Source organism: Magallana gigas, chromosome 3 (genome assembly GCF_963853765.1).
Source record: "Magallana gigas chromosome 3, xbMagGiga1.1, whole genome shotgun sequence".
NCBI classification, from domain to species: Eukaryota; Metazoa; Mollusca; class Bivalvia; order Ostreida; family Ostreidae; genus Magallana; species Magallana gigas.
In genome coordinates, this window is record NC_088855.1 from 58,645,043 (window position 1) to 58,664,486 (window position 19,444).

The 19,444-nt window shown below is 34.5% G+C and overlaps 1 protein-coding gene across 2 annotated transcripts; it reads left to right on the forward strand.

The window, feature by feature from the left end:
• Positions 1-487: 487 nt before the first annotated feature.
• Positions 488-18,763, forward strand: LOC105338484 (uncharacterized). Of its 2 annotated transcripts, none has more exons than XM_011443747.4 (3): positions 488-807; positions 10,894-15,869; positions 15,957-18,763. In XM_011443747.4, the coding sequence occupies exons 2-3, from the start codon at positions 11,119-11,121 to the stop codon at positions 17,980-17,982; spliced, it is 6,777 nt and encodes a 2,258-aa protein (XP_011442049.3). In that variant the 5' UTR covers positions 488-807; positions 10,894-11,118; the 3' UTR covers positions 17,983-18,763. The 2 variants fall into 2 exon arrangements, with proteins under 2 accessions (XP_011442049.3, XP_011441975.3); XM_011443673.4 differs by lacking the exon at positions 488-807 and adding an exon at positions 1,009-1,172.
• The last annotated feature ends 681 nt before the right edge of the window (positions 18,764-19,444 follow it).

Sequence of the window (19,444 nt, forward strand, 5' to 3'; positions counted from 1 at the left end):
TGTATCAATAACGTCCGTGTTGACTGGCCTAATTTGTTTTTCCAGCAAACCTTTCCCCCTGTGTGTATGTTATCCTTCCTCGTTCATATCCTTTCTTATGTTAACTTTATTCTACCCTTCCTTTTTGCTAGTATCCTTTACAAAGCAACCATCCCATTATTATCAAAGCAAAGAACCCTTGTCTTATTGTAGGCATTGTCATGTATATTAAGCCAAACATTTGACAGGATTTTTGTGAAGCGGAAGTTAAAAAATAGCATTTCAAAATATAAGCAATATAATATCGCTAACAGGAAAAAAAACATGTGTAGTGTATAAATTTTGAAACGCTGCCAAATTAATTTTACTGTCACTTACAATTGCTCCTCAAACAAAGGGTTAGATAGTTACAAATCGGATACCGGTTATAAATACTGTTAACAATTTTTTTAAGGTCTATCATAGTTGACTGACGAAACAAAAATGCGTACTTTAATGACTGAGACAACTGAAATGATAATTGTCGGCAACAGACTAAGACACAGGTCACTGGCGCGTTCTATCGTTTTAAAGAAGCATCGCAAAAACAAGAAGCCACAAGTTAAGATTAGGTTGTAGCGACGAGTTAATCCGTGGGCCATATACTTTATCACTCATGAATGTCGAGCGCTAGAAGAGAATAATTTATTTATATCGGGACATGCGACCAAAAATGTTCGCACAGAGTTAAATGTACGGCCAAGCTTGCACGAGGGAACACATAACTGATAGATGGGGTTAGTGATTGCATGCATATCCATACATTAGGAGAGTTTGTTCCTACCACAGGTAAGGATTGCTTCGAAAGGTCAAAACGGAACATTTATATGTGTCTTTAATATATGCCGCTGTTTGGTGTTGGTGTTTATTTGTTTGTTTATCTCTGTTGTTTCTTTCCATTTTAAAAGACCCTTAACCATTGTTCCATTTCTGATTCCAAAAGCACTGTATAAAATAAGGCACAAAAGATTAGAGTGACGTCACACGCACCGACTCGCTTCGCTTGACAGACGGCGACCGCCATTACATTTGATTCTTAGCAAAGAGTGAGCGAGTGTCATGCTTTCAAAAAATCTCTTATTTTCCACTGGAGATGTGTGCAGTAAATAATAACGAAAGACTTAAACTTACATAGGAAAGCCATGGAAGATAAGGTTTGTTCATGATTTTCCCAATAAGCACACTTTTTCCAATTTTGTTTACTTTTTGCGGGTGTGTTGTGATGCTACGCTTTACATCGGGTTCGGTGTACCAGGCGCAATAACTCGTACATTGTCTAGAAAAAATATAAGTTTAATCACGTATTTAATCATCATGTGTTTACTGGAGAGTTGTGTTATAAACGACTATCGCATTTTTATTACACAAAATTAAATATTATAAATTATATATACGCCGACAACCCTTTCATCTCCTCCCCCAGAACAGTCAATAGTGTATTCAAACAAAACAATAACTTAATGTTTATATCGTATACATTTGTCATACAGTTTTTAAACTTTTCCAATGTTGTGTAGACTCTCCAGTAATCCGTGTAATGTGTAAATTATGTGACATCATTGCCAACGTGATTGATTTTAAAAGTAACCACTGATTTGTACCAGTTTTCAATTACCTATTGGGCGAGATATTTTTATGAACGCCACCCTTCCTCTACCCTTCCTTTTTACTTTACATGCATTCCTATTGATAGTAAGAAATATTGTCATTGTACAAGGAAAAGGAAGATGACATGATTACGTTAATTTGCATGCATGTTTATATGGGTATAATTGAACTATTGATTAAACTTGCCAGTGGTGTGGGTCTTGTGGGATGTGCTAATTATTTCCTACAGACAGGGCAACTTGATGCTCAGTAAAGTGCATCTCACATTATACCTGCTACAATTAATCCGCCCATTTTTTTATGAAGATATGTCATATAATAGCATACAAAATCAATATTGTCATACACGATACCAATAAAATTTGATGTTATTGGTAAAAATGGTTAACCTTCTTGACCAGAATTTTTGTTGTGACTGAAATTACAAGTCTCAACTGTAAAACACGGAGGTTTAATTCCTCACGTCTCATCAATAATGTCTTAACAAAATTCTATTAAAAGGTGAAAAGATCCTGACATATTAGGGTAGATATATACATGTTAGAGGCAAATCTATCATTATATCTCACTCATCATAATGGCATATAAATGTTGGTGTATGTAGTTTGAGTTATTACATATTTTTACACTAAAACAGCTGAAGTAATTCAAAGAAAAAAAGCCTGAGTTCCATGCAGTCATAGTCATTATGTTTTACAGTGATATTGCCAACATAGTAATTTAGGTTTTGTAAACATGGTAAAGATAATGAAAAAAAGAGGAAATTTTTTTTTTTGTGTTTGCAACATTTTGAAAGCGTTAAGGTTAGAGATAATTAAGATCTAATTGGTTTATATTGGTTTATACAAAATTTTGTTTCCTTGAAATAATCCATACAGTGTTTTCACAGAGCGCTCAGCCATTTTCAATTTATTCATCATTTACTTAATTCCTCTTAGGTATTGCAAAATTTAACAAATTTAGATGAAAAACATACTCGGTGCGTAAATGAAATTTCCAAAGATTATCAATGAAATGAAAATGGATTGACATATTTATCATCTCAGTTGACAAGGTCACAATTATATAACTAAATTCAAACCTCGTTATCTATAACTAGATGGGACTGGTTAAAAACTTCAAGATATCCAACTATTCGAGATATCAAGGGTAAAATACTTAAGTTAAATTTTAAGTGTTTGGGATTTAAAATCACTTCGACATATCCATGGTATTCGAGATATCGGTGTTCGAGATACCAAAGTTTAACTGTATTATACTATTTCTATGAAGTTGATTGAATGTTAAGAAGATTATAAACAATTAACATAATTCTAAGAAAGTGTAATATTCATATACAGCGTAGATGTCAATTGGAAATATGGCTGCAACATGTGTACCTTGTAACCACTGTATGCAGGGAAATATTTGCCTCCATTTTATTTTTGCCCCTTTTGCCCTCATTGTCGGCAGGCAAATTTAAGACTGGGCGAAGTCTAATGTCTTATATTATCTGTCTTTAAACAAAGCTTAAGCTGGGCGAATTCAACATGGGGTGAAACCATTTGCAAGTGAAGAAGGGCTAAAACAACATGGGGCAAAAATAACCTTGCTTACAGTATATAATTACTAAATAAGTTCATTTTATTACAGATTTATTAAAGTACATACTTTGATACCAGTCTTGAATCCAGGAGCATTTTTGCCCTTTAATTACTTTTTATCTTAGTTTCCCTATTATTGGAAGGTCAGTTTTAAACAGGCTGATTTAAAAAAAGCTATATATTTTTAAAATAAAACTATATTGAATTTAGGCTGATGATAATGTCTGGCCTAATTAATCTAAATGAATTTGGGAATTTTGGGAAAGTTCCTTGTTTTTCAAGTTATGCAAGGAAGAATCCTCTGTTTTAGCACCAGTTGCTATTAAAAAGCCATAAATCCAATCATCTTATTATTATGTCACATTATACTAATAAATCACATCAATAATAATTGTTAATTGCACAAATCATTGAAATTTGCCTCAGAGATTGCTAAACACTTCAGTCATTTTAAAATTTACTAATAACTATCATCTTAATAGTCACAAAAATGATTATCGAACAATTTTATTTTATTTTTTTTCATTTAAATCTGTCCATGCATTGGTCTGATATGTAATTAAGTAATGATTAGTATTAATCACCATACAGTAGTGTACAGTGAACCACAGGTACAGGTAACACCTGTAATGAATTCATTCGTACAGCAAGGTCAGTTTTCAACAGTCATATCATGTAAAAAAGTTAACAGTTATTGCAAGTTACTTTTAAAATGATTCAAAATTGTTTGTTACTAGCACTTCAGTATACAGTACCGATCAGACCCAACCTAACAGAAAGTAAACCCCAACTAAACCCTGGGTTTACTTTTGGGGTTTACTCTCGGTTTGCTCCAGGTTTACTAGAGTGGACCCAGAGTAAACCCAGAGTGATAACAGAGAGTAAACCCAAATCAGAAGTATGTCTTTAAAAGCAGACATTACATGTTTTTTTGGAATATACAAGAGACGGGAAGTACAGACAGTGACATGGTAAGATAGAACTCCAGTCTGCCTCACATTTCAGTGCGTACAGTGGACCCCAAAAGCAAACCCTGAGTAAACCCAAAGAAAACCCTGAGTGGGCCCAAAGTAAACCCCTAGTGGACGCAATTTTTTAAAAGCAGACCCAGAGTAAATCCAAAGTAAACCCCAAAAGTAAACCCATAGTTTGTTGGGGTTTGCTCTGGTGTTGTGTTGGGTCTGATCAGTATTATAAACACTGTGCTTAGTTGTTTAGTGTTATACTAGTCCCCAAGATGGCACCCATATGAGGTGCACTTTGTGAAAAATTCAATTATATTATATGATAGACCATCGGTTGATGAGTTTATAACCACTTTTGATAAGGATGTAATCTCTCCTGTAGGGTGAACTATTTACCTAATCTATATATAGAATATCCTACTAGAATCAAAGAACTTCTTTGTACAGGAATTGAATTCATTCCAATAAGATTTTAACAAAACTCTAATAAAAAATAAAATCTTGAGGGAAAACTTTATTTACAATAAAAACACCTAAATACCTTGGTGAATTCAATTTTTGTAGGGATAATTTCATTCTATAGGAAACATTATTCCTGTACAGTAGGATTTCTTCAATATATCCTACAGAATTTTCTATATACCCTGTACAAAAAACATTTCCCCCATGGTAAATAATATTTTAAAACACACTAATAATTAACCATAAGATATTGACAACATTTAGAATTGAGGTAATGTTGTCATTGTTTGACAGTTTTGAAAATTTGTCAGTACAATAAACAATAACAGCTTTTTGATTCAATAAAGGACAACTGAAACAGATCTGCTTGTGATTTCAGTTACAACTTAATGTTCAACTTAAAAAAACTTACAAAATAATGAAAATGTTGACTTTGCATTTAGGTTTGACTGATTTATGGCAAGGTATTTATGATTACCTTGTTTAAGAGCTTTGGGTGATAGCAAGTTTTTAGATAAATATTGGACATTGAAACAGATTTGCTTGTAATTCAGATAACAACAATTTTGACCAAAAAAAAAAAATTAATAAAAAACTCCAACCCCCACCCCCCCCCCCCAAAAAAAACCACAACAATAAAACCCCCAAATGATAAAACCCATTAAATATTGACTTTTGACTTAGGTTTTTATATTACAGTACATTTTACACCCCCACAGCAAAGAAGTAAAAAAAAAACACAATAAGGGCCAATGGTCAAAGTTAGGGACATTGAAATCTCATGTTTGAATAAAATGATAGTCAATCTCTTGTGCTTTGTTGATGGGTTATACTTAAGCAGAAACAACTTTTATCCATGGAGACTTCATGGAATACTTTTTTAGCTCACCGAGACGAAGTCGGGGGGAGCTTATGCTATACCCTCGGCGTCGGCGTCGGCGTCCGGACCTGGTTAAAGTTTTTGTTGCAGGTCCTGTATCTAACTTATTACTTGTCCTATCTTCACCAAACTTGCATGAATGATGCATCTGGACCTACTAATGGACTTGAGAGACTTGGATGCTGAATCTGGGCCATGAATTTCAGATGCTGGAGGAGGTTAAGGTGTTTTGAGCAGGTTAAAGTTTTTGTTGCAGGTGCCCTTTGATAGCCATTTCTAAGTTACTACTGGTCCAAACTTCACCAAACTTGCATAGATGGTGTGTCTTATGATACTGATGCACCTGACAGGCTTGAATGCTGAATCTGAGCCATAGGTTTCGGATGCTGGATGAGGTTAAGGTTTTTAGAGCTGGTTAAAGTTTTTGGAGCAGGTGCCCTCTGATGATTATATCTTACTTACTACTGGTCCTTACTTCACCAAACTTGCATGGATGGTGTGTCTTATGATACTTTTGCACCTGACAGGCTTGAATGCTGAATCTGAGCCGAAGGTTTCGGATGCTAGATGAAGTTAGGTTTTTCGAGCAGGTTAAAGTTTTTGTTGCAGGTGCCCTTTGATAGCCATTTCTAAGTTACTAGTGGTCCCAACTTCACCAAACTTGCATAGATGGTGCGTCTTATGATACTGATGCACCTGACAGGCTTGAATGCTGAATCTGAGCCATAGGTTTCGGATGCTGGATGAGGTTAAGGTTTTAAGAGCTGGTTAAAGTTTTTAGAGCAGGTGCCCTCTGATGATCATATCTTAGTTATTACTGGTCCTAACTTTACCAAACTTACATGGATGGTGTGTCTTATGATACTGATGCACCTGACAGGCTTGAATGCTGAATCTGAGCCATAGGTTTCGGATGCTGGATGAGGTTTAGTTTTTTTGGAACAGGTCACATGTTTAATATATGTAGGTAATAGCACTATTTCAAACTTGCATATATGATCTAACTATAATATAAATGAATGGCAGAGGTAGCTTCAGATGCAGAGCCTGATCTCCATTATCAAGGATGCTAAAAAATATATCTTAGTTATTTCTGGTCCTAACTTCACCAAACTTGCAAGGATGGTGCGTCTTACGATACTGATGCACCTGACAGGCATGAATGCTGAATCTGAGCCATAGGTTTCGGATGCTGGATGAGGTTAAGGTTTTAAGAGCTGGTTAAAGTTTTTAGAGCAGGTGCCCTCTGATGATTATATCTTAGTTATTACTGGTCCTTACATCACCAAACTTGCAGGGATGATGCATCTCATGATACTGATGCATCTGACAGGCTTGAATGCTGAATCTGAGCCATAGGTTTCGGATGCTGGATGAGGTTTAGTTTTTTGGAACAGGTTACATGTTTTATAGATAATAGCTTGCATAATTGATTTAACTATAATATAAATGAATTGCAGAGGTAGCTTCAGATGCAGAGCCTGATCTCCATTATCAAGGATGCTAAAAATTCTCCTACCTCACTCAAACCTGCTTGATAGATGTGTTTGTTGTTAAATGATTTAACATGATTCCTATGATATAGTATTCTATGATATGATACACTATTGTTTTATATGATACAATGTAATATCATACATTATATTGTAAAAAGTTATATGATATGATATGATATTGTATCAATTTTTTTGTACATTATTATATGATATTGTATTATGATATTGTTATGTATAGTATTGTATATTATTATACAATATTGTAGAATATGATATTGTATAATATATTATTTTATCGAATGATATTGTTTCATATTATATTGCAATATATGATATTGTATCATATGATACGATATTGTATATTATAATTATAGCATATCGTATGATACAATATTGTATAATATGATATTGGTTTATATAATATATTGTTATATAATACATGAAATTGTATTATATGATATTATAAGATATCATATAATATGATATTGTATAAAATGATATTGTATCATATGATATGATATTGTATAAAATGATATTGTATTATATAATATCGTACTGTATCAGATGATATTGTATCATATGATATGAAACAATGTTTTATCAAATTATATTGTATCATATGATACAATATTGTGTATCAAATATGATACAATATCATACAATACAAAATTATACTATATTATACAATATAATATCATATGTTACAATATTGTGATGTATTATGTGATATGATATAGTATCAAATAATGCTATATTGTATTTATATTAGATATTATGATATTGTATTATGTGATTAAATACAATAATGTATAACACGATACAATGTCATATTATATGTTACAAAATCATATTGCATCAATATTTATTACAGTATTATATTGTATTAAATGATATATATTGTAAGTATCATTGGATGCAATATCATATTTTATATTATTGTATTGATAAACATTGTATCTTATAATAATGTATGAAATGAACATAGGATTATCATACAATTTTTTTACATATGATATACGATATTGTGTCAAAACAGTATCCATGAATATCCAAGATCATTAACTATGATTTTCATATCATATGATAAAGGTGGTTTTAAAGGTGATGCCTCATAAAGTTGATGCCTCGTCTCGGTGAGCTTTGTAATCTGTGATTACCTATGTTTCACTTCTAAAATCAAATCAGTGACATTTCATTATACTTCCATTGTAATTCTCATAATAAAATTGCCAGTAAAAAAACACAAGTAATCTGAAGAAAAACATTTTATTTCAAATGTGATTCACTATTTTTTTTTAAAATGAAGGCTACTTTATCTGCCAAAAACAATGATCTTCCTTTTTAAGTATTTTTGGTGTCCTCTTGTAAGCTATAAACACACCTTTTATGAGAGAAAACATTGGCCTTCAAATTTTTTAAAATATTGATTACTAGTAAAGTCTGCAACATGACTAACAAATTAATCAAAAATGACACTGGTATTAAAAAGATAGGTGGATAAGGCGTGTAAAATGCCTATATACGGATGAATAAGACACTGAAAAATTAATTTATCAATAAATTTGATATTTTTTGAAAAGCATTGATCAAAACAATATATATTTAACATATCATCGATTTTTAACCTTAAAATATGTTTAATACTTTGAATATCTTGACTCAAACAGGCGTATACGTATCCAAACCTCCTAAAAATGTCAGCTTTTACAACTTCAAGGCTTATTTTTATTACAGAGTGAGTCTGTGCTCCATATTTTCTCATAGTCTAGATGAGGTTTAATGGAAAACAAACCGATTTCAATCAACAAAAACGTGGAGAGATGACCCACTTTGCATACAAAATATCATTTTATATCCCAATAATTGATCGTTTTGAAAAAAAATTTAATACACAAGCCCTTAAATTTGTGGCCAAAGTCACACGTAGTATTTAAACAGCCTACTTTGTTGTTTCTGAAATGGCCCAATGGTTAGAGCATCTGGCATAAACTAACCTTATATATCTAGGGTTTTTATGTTATGGGTTTGATATCACCAAAATTTAAGGCAATTCTTTCTCTTATCGTTTGTTCAATATAATAAAATCTGAATATAGTCAGAAATTGTGCTTTTTTAAACTCGGGTTATAATATATTTGAATAGATTTAATTGAGAAAAAAAAAATCAAAATTGCATTTCACGACGAAACGTAATGGGCATTTGCGTTATCTTATCCCCCCATTTTCTTTGTTGCTGTTTTTGAATAGTCATACAAAATTAGGTATGCTGCCCTATACATGATATACTAGAATTCAAACATGAAATAATGATTGTTTAATTAAAGGATCTTTATGAATCAGAATTTATATATTTCAATAAAGTCTAATTACGAAAACAAGAACAATGTAGCTAAATGCGCTTTGTAATACCAGTATATTATTTAATTGATTGTAAGTTCCAGTTGATAACACTTATGAAAAATCCTTTGTCCTTTTTTTTTTGTAAAGAACAATGCATTGTAGCTGCCAGGAATGAGGAAGCTGTAAGGAGTCAAGTGTTCCAACTGTTAACAAAGCTCAGGGCACACAATGGATTCAAACTTCCTTATTTCGTAATCATCGCAAAGTACTCTTTGCATTTTGCAACATAAACATTATTTAAAAGATGAGAGAGAGAGAGAGAGAGAGAGAGAGAGAGAGAGAGAGAGAGAGATGAATTGAATCTTTAGAAAACTCACATTTAAAGAAGACTCAATTAATGAAAACATCGTTTTCAGAACAAAGTGTTAATCTGTCATTTAGCAAAAAAGAAAAGCACTTAAATATGACATGCAATGTTTGTTTTTTATATAAAAAAAAAGTATTCAAAGGGTTCGATGGTCGTGGCCTTTTTAGACTGTAGTGATCTCCTTTAAAAGAAGAGCTCTATGTGAAAATATGGGAAAATACCAAAATTTCAGAGGTCAAATATATGGATTTTTTCTTTACTAAATAATAGTTATAGCTTAGCAAATGATATCTTAAAAATGTTAGGTAAATTTGATGGGTAAGAAGTTGACCATCCAGCCTCCGTAACGGAACTTTGTAGTGATTTTAGGAACTAAATGCACGCACTATACTGTACTGACATTTTCTAAAAATACATTTTTGTGATATACCATATTTATTCTTAAATAATTAGCAGATAAGGGTTTGGTTCATTATCAGTGGGCAGATCACTACAATCGCAACAGCACATTTAAACCGGAAGCCTCTTTAATGTATAGTGCGTAGAGGGCACTTAGGACTTTATCAAATTAACAAGCCATTTCAGTCCTGATCATACATAGTTATACTTGAATTCTATAGTTCCTCGGCGTACCGTATGCTATAAATTTGAACGATATCCGTTAATATTTTATCAATGAAATATTTTCAGTAAAATTTTATTACTAAGTAATTTTTTTGCAAGTAATTAACATTTTAATTGCGTTCATAGAAATATTTAAAATTAATACGGATTGATAGATTTAATGTAGAGCGCTCATATTGAAGTTTCTTGGTCTTGTTTTGATTGACAAAATGCACTACTTGGAAAGCAGAGTAGCAAAATATTTGGCACTTGTCTTAATTTTCAGAAATAGTCTTTTAGATTTTTAAAAGTCGCATATTACCTTTTCTTATTTTTCGATAGTGCAGTAACAATAAAAGTCATATTGATTTTTGTTATTTTCTTACATGCTACATGCACAATAGCCCTTTATGTATAAATAATACATAAATACGACTCTCATTATCACAATTCTATACAACTTAAACGTGGCATTGAATTCTTCATACTTGTACGGAATTCTTTTTTCGCTGAATTATTGTGTATTGTCACTGACTTTATATATATTAAACTCATTTATAATGTCTTTCCAGGGAGTGGCGAGCGCTCAAGCTAAGCTGATTACGAGAAGCAAAGCAAAGACGTCTGTGGACCACAGAAAGATAGTCAATTACCTGGAGAAAATCAGCAAAGACGAGTCAGGCGCCCCTGTCAAATGGAAGTTTAGCAAGAAAGGAGTTAAGTATGCTCAGGGAATAAGTAAGCACATTACAAAAGGACCCACCGGTAAAAAGGTAAAGCGACTTCAAGGTCGTCCAATGAGAACAGACAGCAGAGACGCCAAGAATGAGGACAAAGCTGAAAAACCCTCAGTGGTCAAACGGAAAGGAGGCAGAAAAAAGAAAATTGTTGACGCGACTGAAACTGACACAAAAGTAGAAGGAACAGACGATAACGATGATGGTGGGTTACAGACAGACAATCTTATTATCAGCATCAGAAGGGTAGGCTCCGAATCAGCCAATCATGGCACAACGGAGCGGATTGTCACCATACATCCTGTGGACAATGTCGCAGCACCAGAGGAAACGACTTCGAGAGTCATTACTGATACAGCATCAGAGATTGCTCCTAAGAAAAAACGTGGAAGACCAAAGAGTATTCACAAAATAATCCAGGAGAAGGTCAAGGCTAGTAGATTAAAATTGTCAAGTACAAGAAATGATGAATCTAGCAAAGGAGAACCCAAGAAAAAGTGTGAAGCATTGCGGAGTCTTGAAAAGGTAGTAGCTGCTAAAAGAGGACGCCCAAGAAAAAAAGTTCTTGAAAACACAGAAAAAATCTCAAAGAAAGAGGAGGAACCCGACTCCAGAGAACAGTCTGTATCAAGATTTGATTCAGATATCGAAAGCATAGATTCAAACATCAGTGGTTCATCATCTAGACAGAAATCAAAAATAAGAAAAACGTACCAAGGAATAAGATTAGGGCCAAGGAAATTACTTAGAAGTCAAGATAATTTGATGACGAGGAGAAAGAAAGGCACGTTGTCTTCAATAACTGCGCCAAAAATTAAAAGGAAACGTACATTGAGTAGTGATTTTGAACTTTTAGACGAAGTGTCCTTAAAGCGTAAAATAAGGAGAGAGGAATTAGATGATATAAGTCGAGAATCTTCTATAGACAGAGACGACGGCAGATCTAGATCGGTTCCAAAAGAGGAACAGATCATCTTGCCCAAAACATTAACTGATGAAAAAACAGAAGAAGATGAAAGCTCTAAACAACCTGAGACATCATCTGGAAAGAAAGTGGTTGACAAAGATTTGACAAAGGAAAACACAGAGCATGTTGAAAAGAAAACAAATGGATCTAGAACTATGGGCCCTAAATGTAAACGACGAGGGAGACCTCCGAAGAACTCAAACATTGTAAAAGAAGAATATGGGGGGAATGCAAAAGTGGAGGGTGATAAAAAAACACTTCTAAAAAAGCAAAGTTTAATGGAAAGAAGTATTCCAAAATTGTCAAAAATTGAGAAAGAAGATGACATGAGATCCGCAAATCTCAGTCTAAAGAATCCAAGTTTCATAGAAATTGCAAGTGATGAAAGTGCAGCAACATTCACAAACACTCGTAGTGTCTTTACTTTTGGAACTCTAAAGATAATTGGACCAGGTGGTGTTAAATTGAAGGGAAATTCTCCTTTCAAGCAAGTGATCGATTCTCCAAACGAAAATTCACATATAATTTATGAAAAACGTGACAAAAAGGAGAAACTTGTTTGTGTTGATACGAAAGATGGGGCATCTACAGAGACAAGTAAACAAGAAATCGTGTTAGAAAATAAAGAATCCATGATAGAAGACGATGCCGCTAATCGTGATAAACCCGTTATACCAACTGAAAACAATGACGATAGCGAAATAGAAAAGAAAGATAGCAAGTCTGTAGATTCATTTGCTTCTGAAATAAACAGTGTTGATTCAAAGCAAGCAAGAGGACCAAAAGAAGATTCAGATTTGATAAATGAGCAGGTTACTGAAAATCGTAAAGATCTAGATGAAGACACACCAAACTCACCAGCAGAGCTAAAAGCAACTGAAGACAATCTATTAATGAAAACAAAGGATATTTTGACGAATGAAAAGAGTAACATTGAAAAAGAAGTTGGCACCTTGAATGATTTTCCGATGGATGATGATCATTCAACAACATCTGCAAGCGAAATCGCTAGAGAGATCAATGTTAGTGAATCCGAATGTCTCCGATCTTCTACACAAATGGCTGCTGATGATAACAGCACTGTAGGAAAAGGTACCGAAAATGATGCGCAAGCTGAAAGTCGAATTGAGGAAGAAAAAGTAATAAATGCAGACGTACACTCATTAGTATCAGAAAACTTGGATGAAAAAACTTCAGTTCCAAGTAAGGACGATATTGAGATTGAAGAAAAAGTAACAAGTAAAGATTCTGTTGAAAGTCACATAAAACAACTTATTCCGCTAGAGGATAACATAAAAAGACATGTCGAAACTACATCGGAAAATCAAGTTTTTGAAAATAATTTTACTGAAAAGACTGAAAATCAAGAAAAGCAAGGAAACGAAACAGTGGAGAAAAAGGAAAATTTGAAGGTGGCAGGTAGTGAAAATAACGCCGAGAATGGTGAACAAAACGTTGCAAACATAGCTCTTCAAAATACAATCCATGAAGAAAATGAAAATGAATTGAAGGATCATTCAGAAGTGGTTGAAAACGCAGAAATCGTTACAGAACCAAACACCTCTACCGTGGAAGAAGAGGATAAAAATAAAATGTCTGAAAATGAAAGCAACGATTTGGATGTCTCAAGAACAAGCGATTTAGCAACAGTTTGCCTAACAGAGTCATTGAAGAGCGAGAGCAAGGATTCTAAGACAGAGGATGAAAAAACTGAATGCCTTGAAACATCTGAAACGCCACTAGAGGAAACTGAAATTCCTGGACATTATTTTAGAAATATCGAAAAGGAATCTGAAATTTCGGATCAAGAACAGAATCTTCTGCATAAAGACGAGACCGAGACTTCAGACAAAATGAATCTTGATAGTTCATTCGATGACAAGCCAGACCCGAATATTGAGAAGGATGAGAACTCAAGTTCCTCAGATCTTAGTCTTAATAACAGCGGGAGCTTTACTTCACTAAAGGATGATTATTCGAAACTAACAGAAGAATCAAGCCCTGAACAAGCTGAAAAGACATGGAAACGGAAAGGAAATAAAAAAGTTTCACCTACCCAAAGAGTATTTCAACTACGTCAGAAAGCATCAAGATCACCACTTGAAATAATTGCGATGAGACAAAGTAAAGAGGAGAGAGAATACTTGCTGGAACAATCTCAAAAAGCATTTAAAAGGGAAGAGAAACAAAGACGAATGAGAACAAAGCAACAACGGCTTGAACACAATTTTGATCAAGGTAACCCATTAGATGCTGATCTGAAAGATGCATCCGATACAGATGAAAAGATGACTGCAAGTGGCCAAGCAGACATTTCTGTTGAAGAAAGTACACACAGTAATGATGCAGACAAGCATACAAACATTGAAGATCTGGAGCATCAATGCAAGCCTTGTAAGGTTATTCTTATCGATTTTATGAGGTATTTGAATGTGACCGAAAAGTTAGACCCTGACGCTGATGATCTACAAGGCGAAAAATCGCCAGTTCCAGAAGATATCGCTTCCCAATCTTTAGAGACAGCAGCAGAAGAAAACGAACAAAAAGATGACGAAACCAAAGAAGCAGCCAAGGAAACTGAAACAAAGAAAAAGCGCAGGCCATCAGCTCGTAAACAAGCTACAGGCTATATCTTTAATAGAAAACTTACTGCAGAAATCGTTCGTTATCCTGAGGACGAACGAACACCGCAATCAGATTTTGTTGTACCCCCTCTAAGACTGAAAATAAAACAAAACCTTATTTATGAACCAAAGAAAAAACTGAAACCTGGTCGTCCAGCAAAGAGAAAAGCTAGGAAAAGTATGAGTCCTAGAAAACGAGCGAACAATGCAAGTTACCGCCGACCAATCCTTTCCTCGGAAAGCCAAACCATTCAGAACAACACTGATTCTACTCAATTCGACTTACAAAGTTCTGGGGACGTTAATGATTCGGAAATGTGTGAATGTATCTATAATCAATGTGGATTCCAATCAGATCGTAAAAATATTGAGAAGCATATTTATCGTCATCTTAAAGGCACAAAAATGACATGTCTGAAATGCAGAATGACTTTCAAGAACAGTAGTACAGCATACGCACATTCGGGAAAAGAACATCCAAATGAAGAGGTACTGATAGAACCTGCTGAAAAATGTGACATCAAACAGTATTACAAGGTACATTTACCTGCGATTACATCCGCTACAAATCAAATAATTCCGCAAGTTGAACAGTCCCCTGAAGGAGTCATAATTAAAGTTGTGCTCCCAGGCAGTCGCCATGGAAAAGGTTGTTACTGTTGCAGCTACTGTGATTTCTCGTCATCATTGCAGCAAGATATTCTTGATCACATCAATGAAAATCACAGACCAGATATTCAATACACCTGTTCAATTTGTGAACAGCGATTTATTGGAAGCAAGGACGGTATCGCTGAGCATTTCAAAACCGAACATCCAAACGATCCAATTTCCTTCAAATCTATGCCTGATTTTTATGATGCAAGTAAAGGTGTGGAACAAAGTCTATCTCTGGGGTCAACTGATAAAGGAAATATATTTGAGAAATTTTCGGACATGTTTCCTCGTGACAAACAAAATATCGACCGGTTCTCAAAAGCGGATAGGACACGGTGGCTAGAAAAAACGTCGGCGGAAGCTGACAGCACGACAGCGGAACACGATGATTTACATAAAGGGTCAGATGAAAGCCAGAAAGGAAGCAAAGAAAGTGAAGTGCCTACCCACGCTAGTGACTTGGAACCAGTGGAAGACGGAATCGAAGCTTTGGCAAAAGAATATGGAAAAGAAACTACTGAGGAGAGAATTGGAAATGAGGATCAAACTACAGGCGATAAAAGGTATGTTAAGCTTATTTTTGTTTATTAATTAATGAAATTTTGACAACAATATTGCCATAGATTAAAAAATCTTATTTGTCTTTTTAGTGCCGGTACAGACATCGAAGAGTCAAATGATATGGGCTTGAAGATTGTGGATGTTGTGAGTTTGCGAGATCAATCAAACATTGATTGGCCTGAAACTCCTCCATCTTTACCACTGTCGCAAACAGTTACTGGAAACTATCCTTTTGCGCAGATGCAAACATTAAATCATCAAAGTATTGCTCAAAGCAATGTTAGTATTGTGTCTGCCTTAAGTACGCCCCGACAATATCCACACAACTTCACGCAAAACCTACAACAAAGACATGGTTTAGGTCCTCAAGCAATTTTACCTCAGAGAAATCAAACGCCTTCATCCCAGTCATCTATGCCAAGAAAGAAGAGTGATGGAAAAACTTGCACGACATACAAATGTGAAAAGTGTAATGTACATGCACCAGTTCTAGCTACTATGGTGGAGCATTTACGTCTTAGCCATAAAGATATTGAAAAACTTTTCTTATGCCCGTACTGCAGACAGTATGAAGGAGCGACAGAACCAGACATACATCGACACATTAAACAGTTCCACAATCAAACGATGCAACAAAAGAGTCCACCCGTTGCTTTATCTAGCGCTGCAAAACAACATCTTAGAACAATTCAAGTTGCATTAGGAGATGGTTATACATCAACAGAGAAAGTAGTAATGGAAAAAGATATTTATAAATGCCTAAAATGCAATGGCCATATGCCTTCACTTGATTTTATTTATTCGCATCTAGAAAAGCAGCACAACGAGTTTTTCGTTAATGCATGTCCTGAATGCAAAAGGTTTAGGCATAAAGATGAGCAGGTTGTGTTTCAACACATAAGAGATGTTCACGGAAAAAGCACAGAAAATATTACCCTTTCTGTGGCCATTGAAGAAAATCTTTTCACAAGAGTGCAATGTTTGACAAAAGGGAAAGTAGTACCGTCAAGGCCACAGTCGACAAATGTCCCAGTTCAAAGTGCTAATGTTTCAAAAACAACTTCTTTACCACCCGATCATTTCCAAAACCAATTTCCACAGTATTCCGTTGGCAGATCAAACATCCCACCTGTCTCATTTATTCGGTCTTCTGTCCCGGCTTCAACATCAGTTGTGTCTAGTCCTCAGCAAACACCATTTCCAAGTAAATCATCACTGCGCAAATCACGGCCTGTACACAGGGATTCCCCTCGTTTATATTCATCAAGAGTAGATGCAGATATCAATCAACCAGGACCTGGTAATGCTTCGGAACCCCCTCCCCTGATGAGAGCTCCCCCTCCTCTCATTAAATTTCAGCAAACGCAGTTTGGAAAGTCATTACATCCCTCACAGGATATTCGAACTCAATCTCCCCAAGGTGATACATCAGTCCGTGGCACGTCCTTTGGAATGACAGATCGATTACAAAGGTTACATAGTCCAAACTCGAGTAGAATGGGCTCTCCGTTACCACCAGCTGCCAGTTCCCCGCCCATTACTAGTCGTCCCGTATTGAAGATTCCAAATGTTCGTCATAGTTTGTCTTCTACCATTTCCTCCCCACCTCCGCCATATTCGGTTGCTGTAAACGCCCGAGGTCATACAGCAAATGTTCTTGATTTGTCACGCCAAATGGCTAATCCTGGTATCAGATCGACAAGTAGAACTACTCCCGACGGCGAAGACGTCTCTCCTGACGCATTCCAGATATTTAACATTAGACCAGGTACTCCACAGTCCGACCCAAACATTAACAAATATAACCAGTTTCAGGTGAGACCAACTAGTGCTCTAAATCCAAGAATGCTTGTTGGTATGCAATCAAGTCCAAGAATGCAGGCGCTCAGTCAGCGTCTACAAACTGTAAAAGGAATTATTCCACAGAGACAGTTTTTACCTAGACAAGGATTTGCTTCGCCAAACGTAGTTGTGGGTGATAACAATTTGCCAATAGAGGGTAGAATTTTCAAATGTCCCTATTGTCCACAAATAATTCCCTTATTGATTTCTGAAGTCGCTGGACATATTGAGCAGAAACATCCTGGTTCTTCTATCGTTTTCCATAGAATATAAATGTATCAAAACTCTGCAGTGTCGGATTGTGAAATGGATATTGAATTTAAATTAAACGTTTTCAGAGACTTGACGTTTTTAGCGATTTTTCCTTTTTGTCGGAAGGAAATATGCTTTAAGAGTATTGTTCTGTAATGTTAACATTTTATTTAAAAGAATGAATTTTGCAAATTATGTATTGTCGTGGTTTTTTGTGTATGTAAAATCCTTCATGAAATTGTATAGGACGTATTGAGTGATGATGCCCTTTGTTAGGTATAATGAATCCATATCTGTATGCATTTGTTTTCAGTGGTAGGTGGGTTTGGTTAGGAGGACAGTACATGTAGCTATTGGTACTGAAGAATTCAGGAAATGTTTTAATGATCTCCATTGTCATGTGTTCACTTAAGTTATTGATGTAAGATACAAATGCAGGCACCATAAGTTATATTAAAAATTTAAAATCAGATTTTAAGACCAAAATTAGATTTATTAATAAAGTTTAATAAGATAAATTGATTTACTTATCTCTGAATGAATTTGTATCCTGATAATTGTCCAATTAATTTTTCACTTATTTTCGTGTGTATGTGTAAGGTGTATTTACTATTATGCAATTGAACCCAGAATTGCATATTAAAAGAATTGTCAGTGGCATTATTTATTTTCTCCATTTCATCCAGTGGACCACTTCTTTATTCATTATTTGTACATACTGTGCGTGTAACATATTTTCACTACTTTATTGTTTTTCATTTTAATAACATAATTTTCAAAGAATAAAATTGTTAAAAGTTTCCTTATGAATTTATTTTTCTTATGTAAAAAAAGGAATGTATATTTGATAATGAATGTTTCAAGTTGCGATATATATAATTTTATTCTATGAATTCAAAATATCGCGTGATCTTTTTCAAATTAATTCCAGTCGTTTATATCTGGAAATAATCGAAAGTAAATGATATTAGATGTCTCACTTCTGGAATTACAAAGGATGTAGAGTTAAGCTCAAAATATTGATTTACAAGTGTATGTTATTCAGGAAATTTCGAAAAATAGAAATTATTTCTATGAAGGTAAAAAGTATAAATCGGTGTCAATCTAGTAACTTCAAAATAAATTATGCCCCCTTCAAAGGAGGGAGGTCATATTGTTTTGCTGCTGTCGGTCGGTCCACCTACAGTTTCCGTTCATTTTCTTCACCTAGGATGCACATATTGAAATGACATTTAGTATACTGGTTAATCATAATGATATCTAGGTCAAGTTAGATTTTGGGTACGATCGGGCATTTTTCGACAGAGTTGTGCCCCTTGGACGTAGAAAAATTCCAATTATTTGCAGTTTCAGTTCCTTTTCTTTGCGTAAGAGGCACATATTGAAATGAAATTTGGTATACAGGTTCATCATAATAATATCTATATCAAGTTTGATTTTGGATTACGGTCAAGTATTTTTTGACAGAGTTATGTGCCTTGGA

What these genes read in the sequence shown, in the direction of transcription:
- LOC105338484 (XM_011443673.4), top strand. An exon ending in CAAACTACAGGCGATAAAAG is followed by an intron (nt 15,870 to 15,956) that starts GTATGTTAAGCT and finishes TTGTCTTTTTAG; the next exon opens with TGCCGGTACAGACATCGAAG.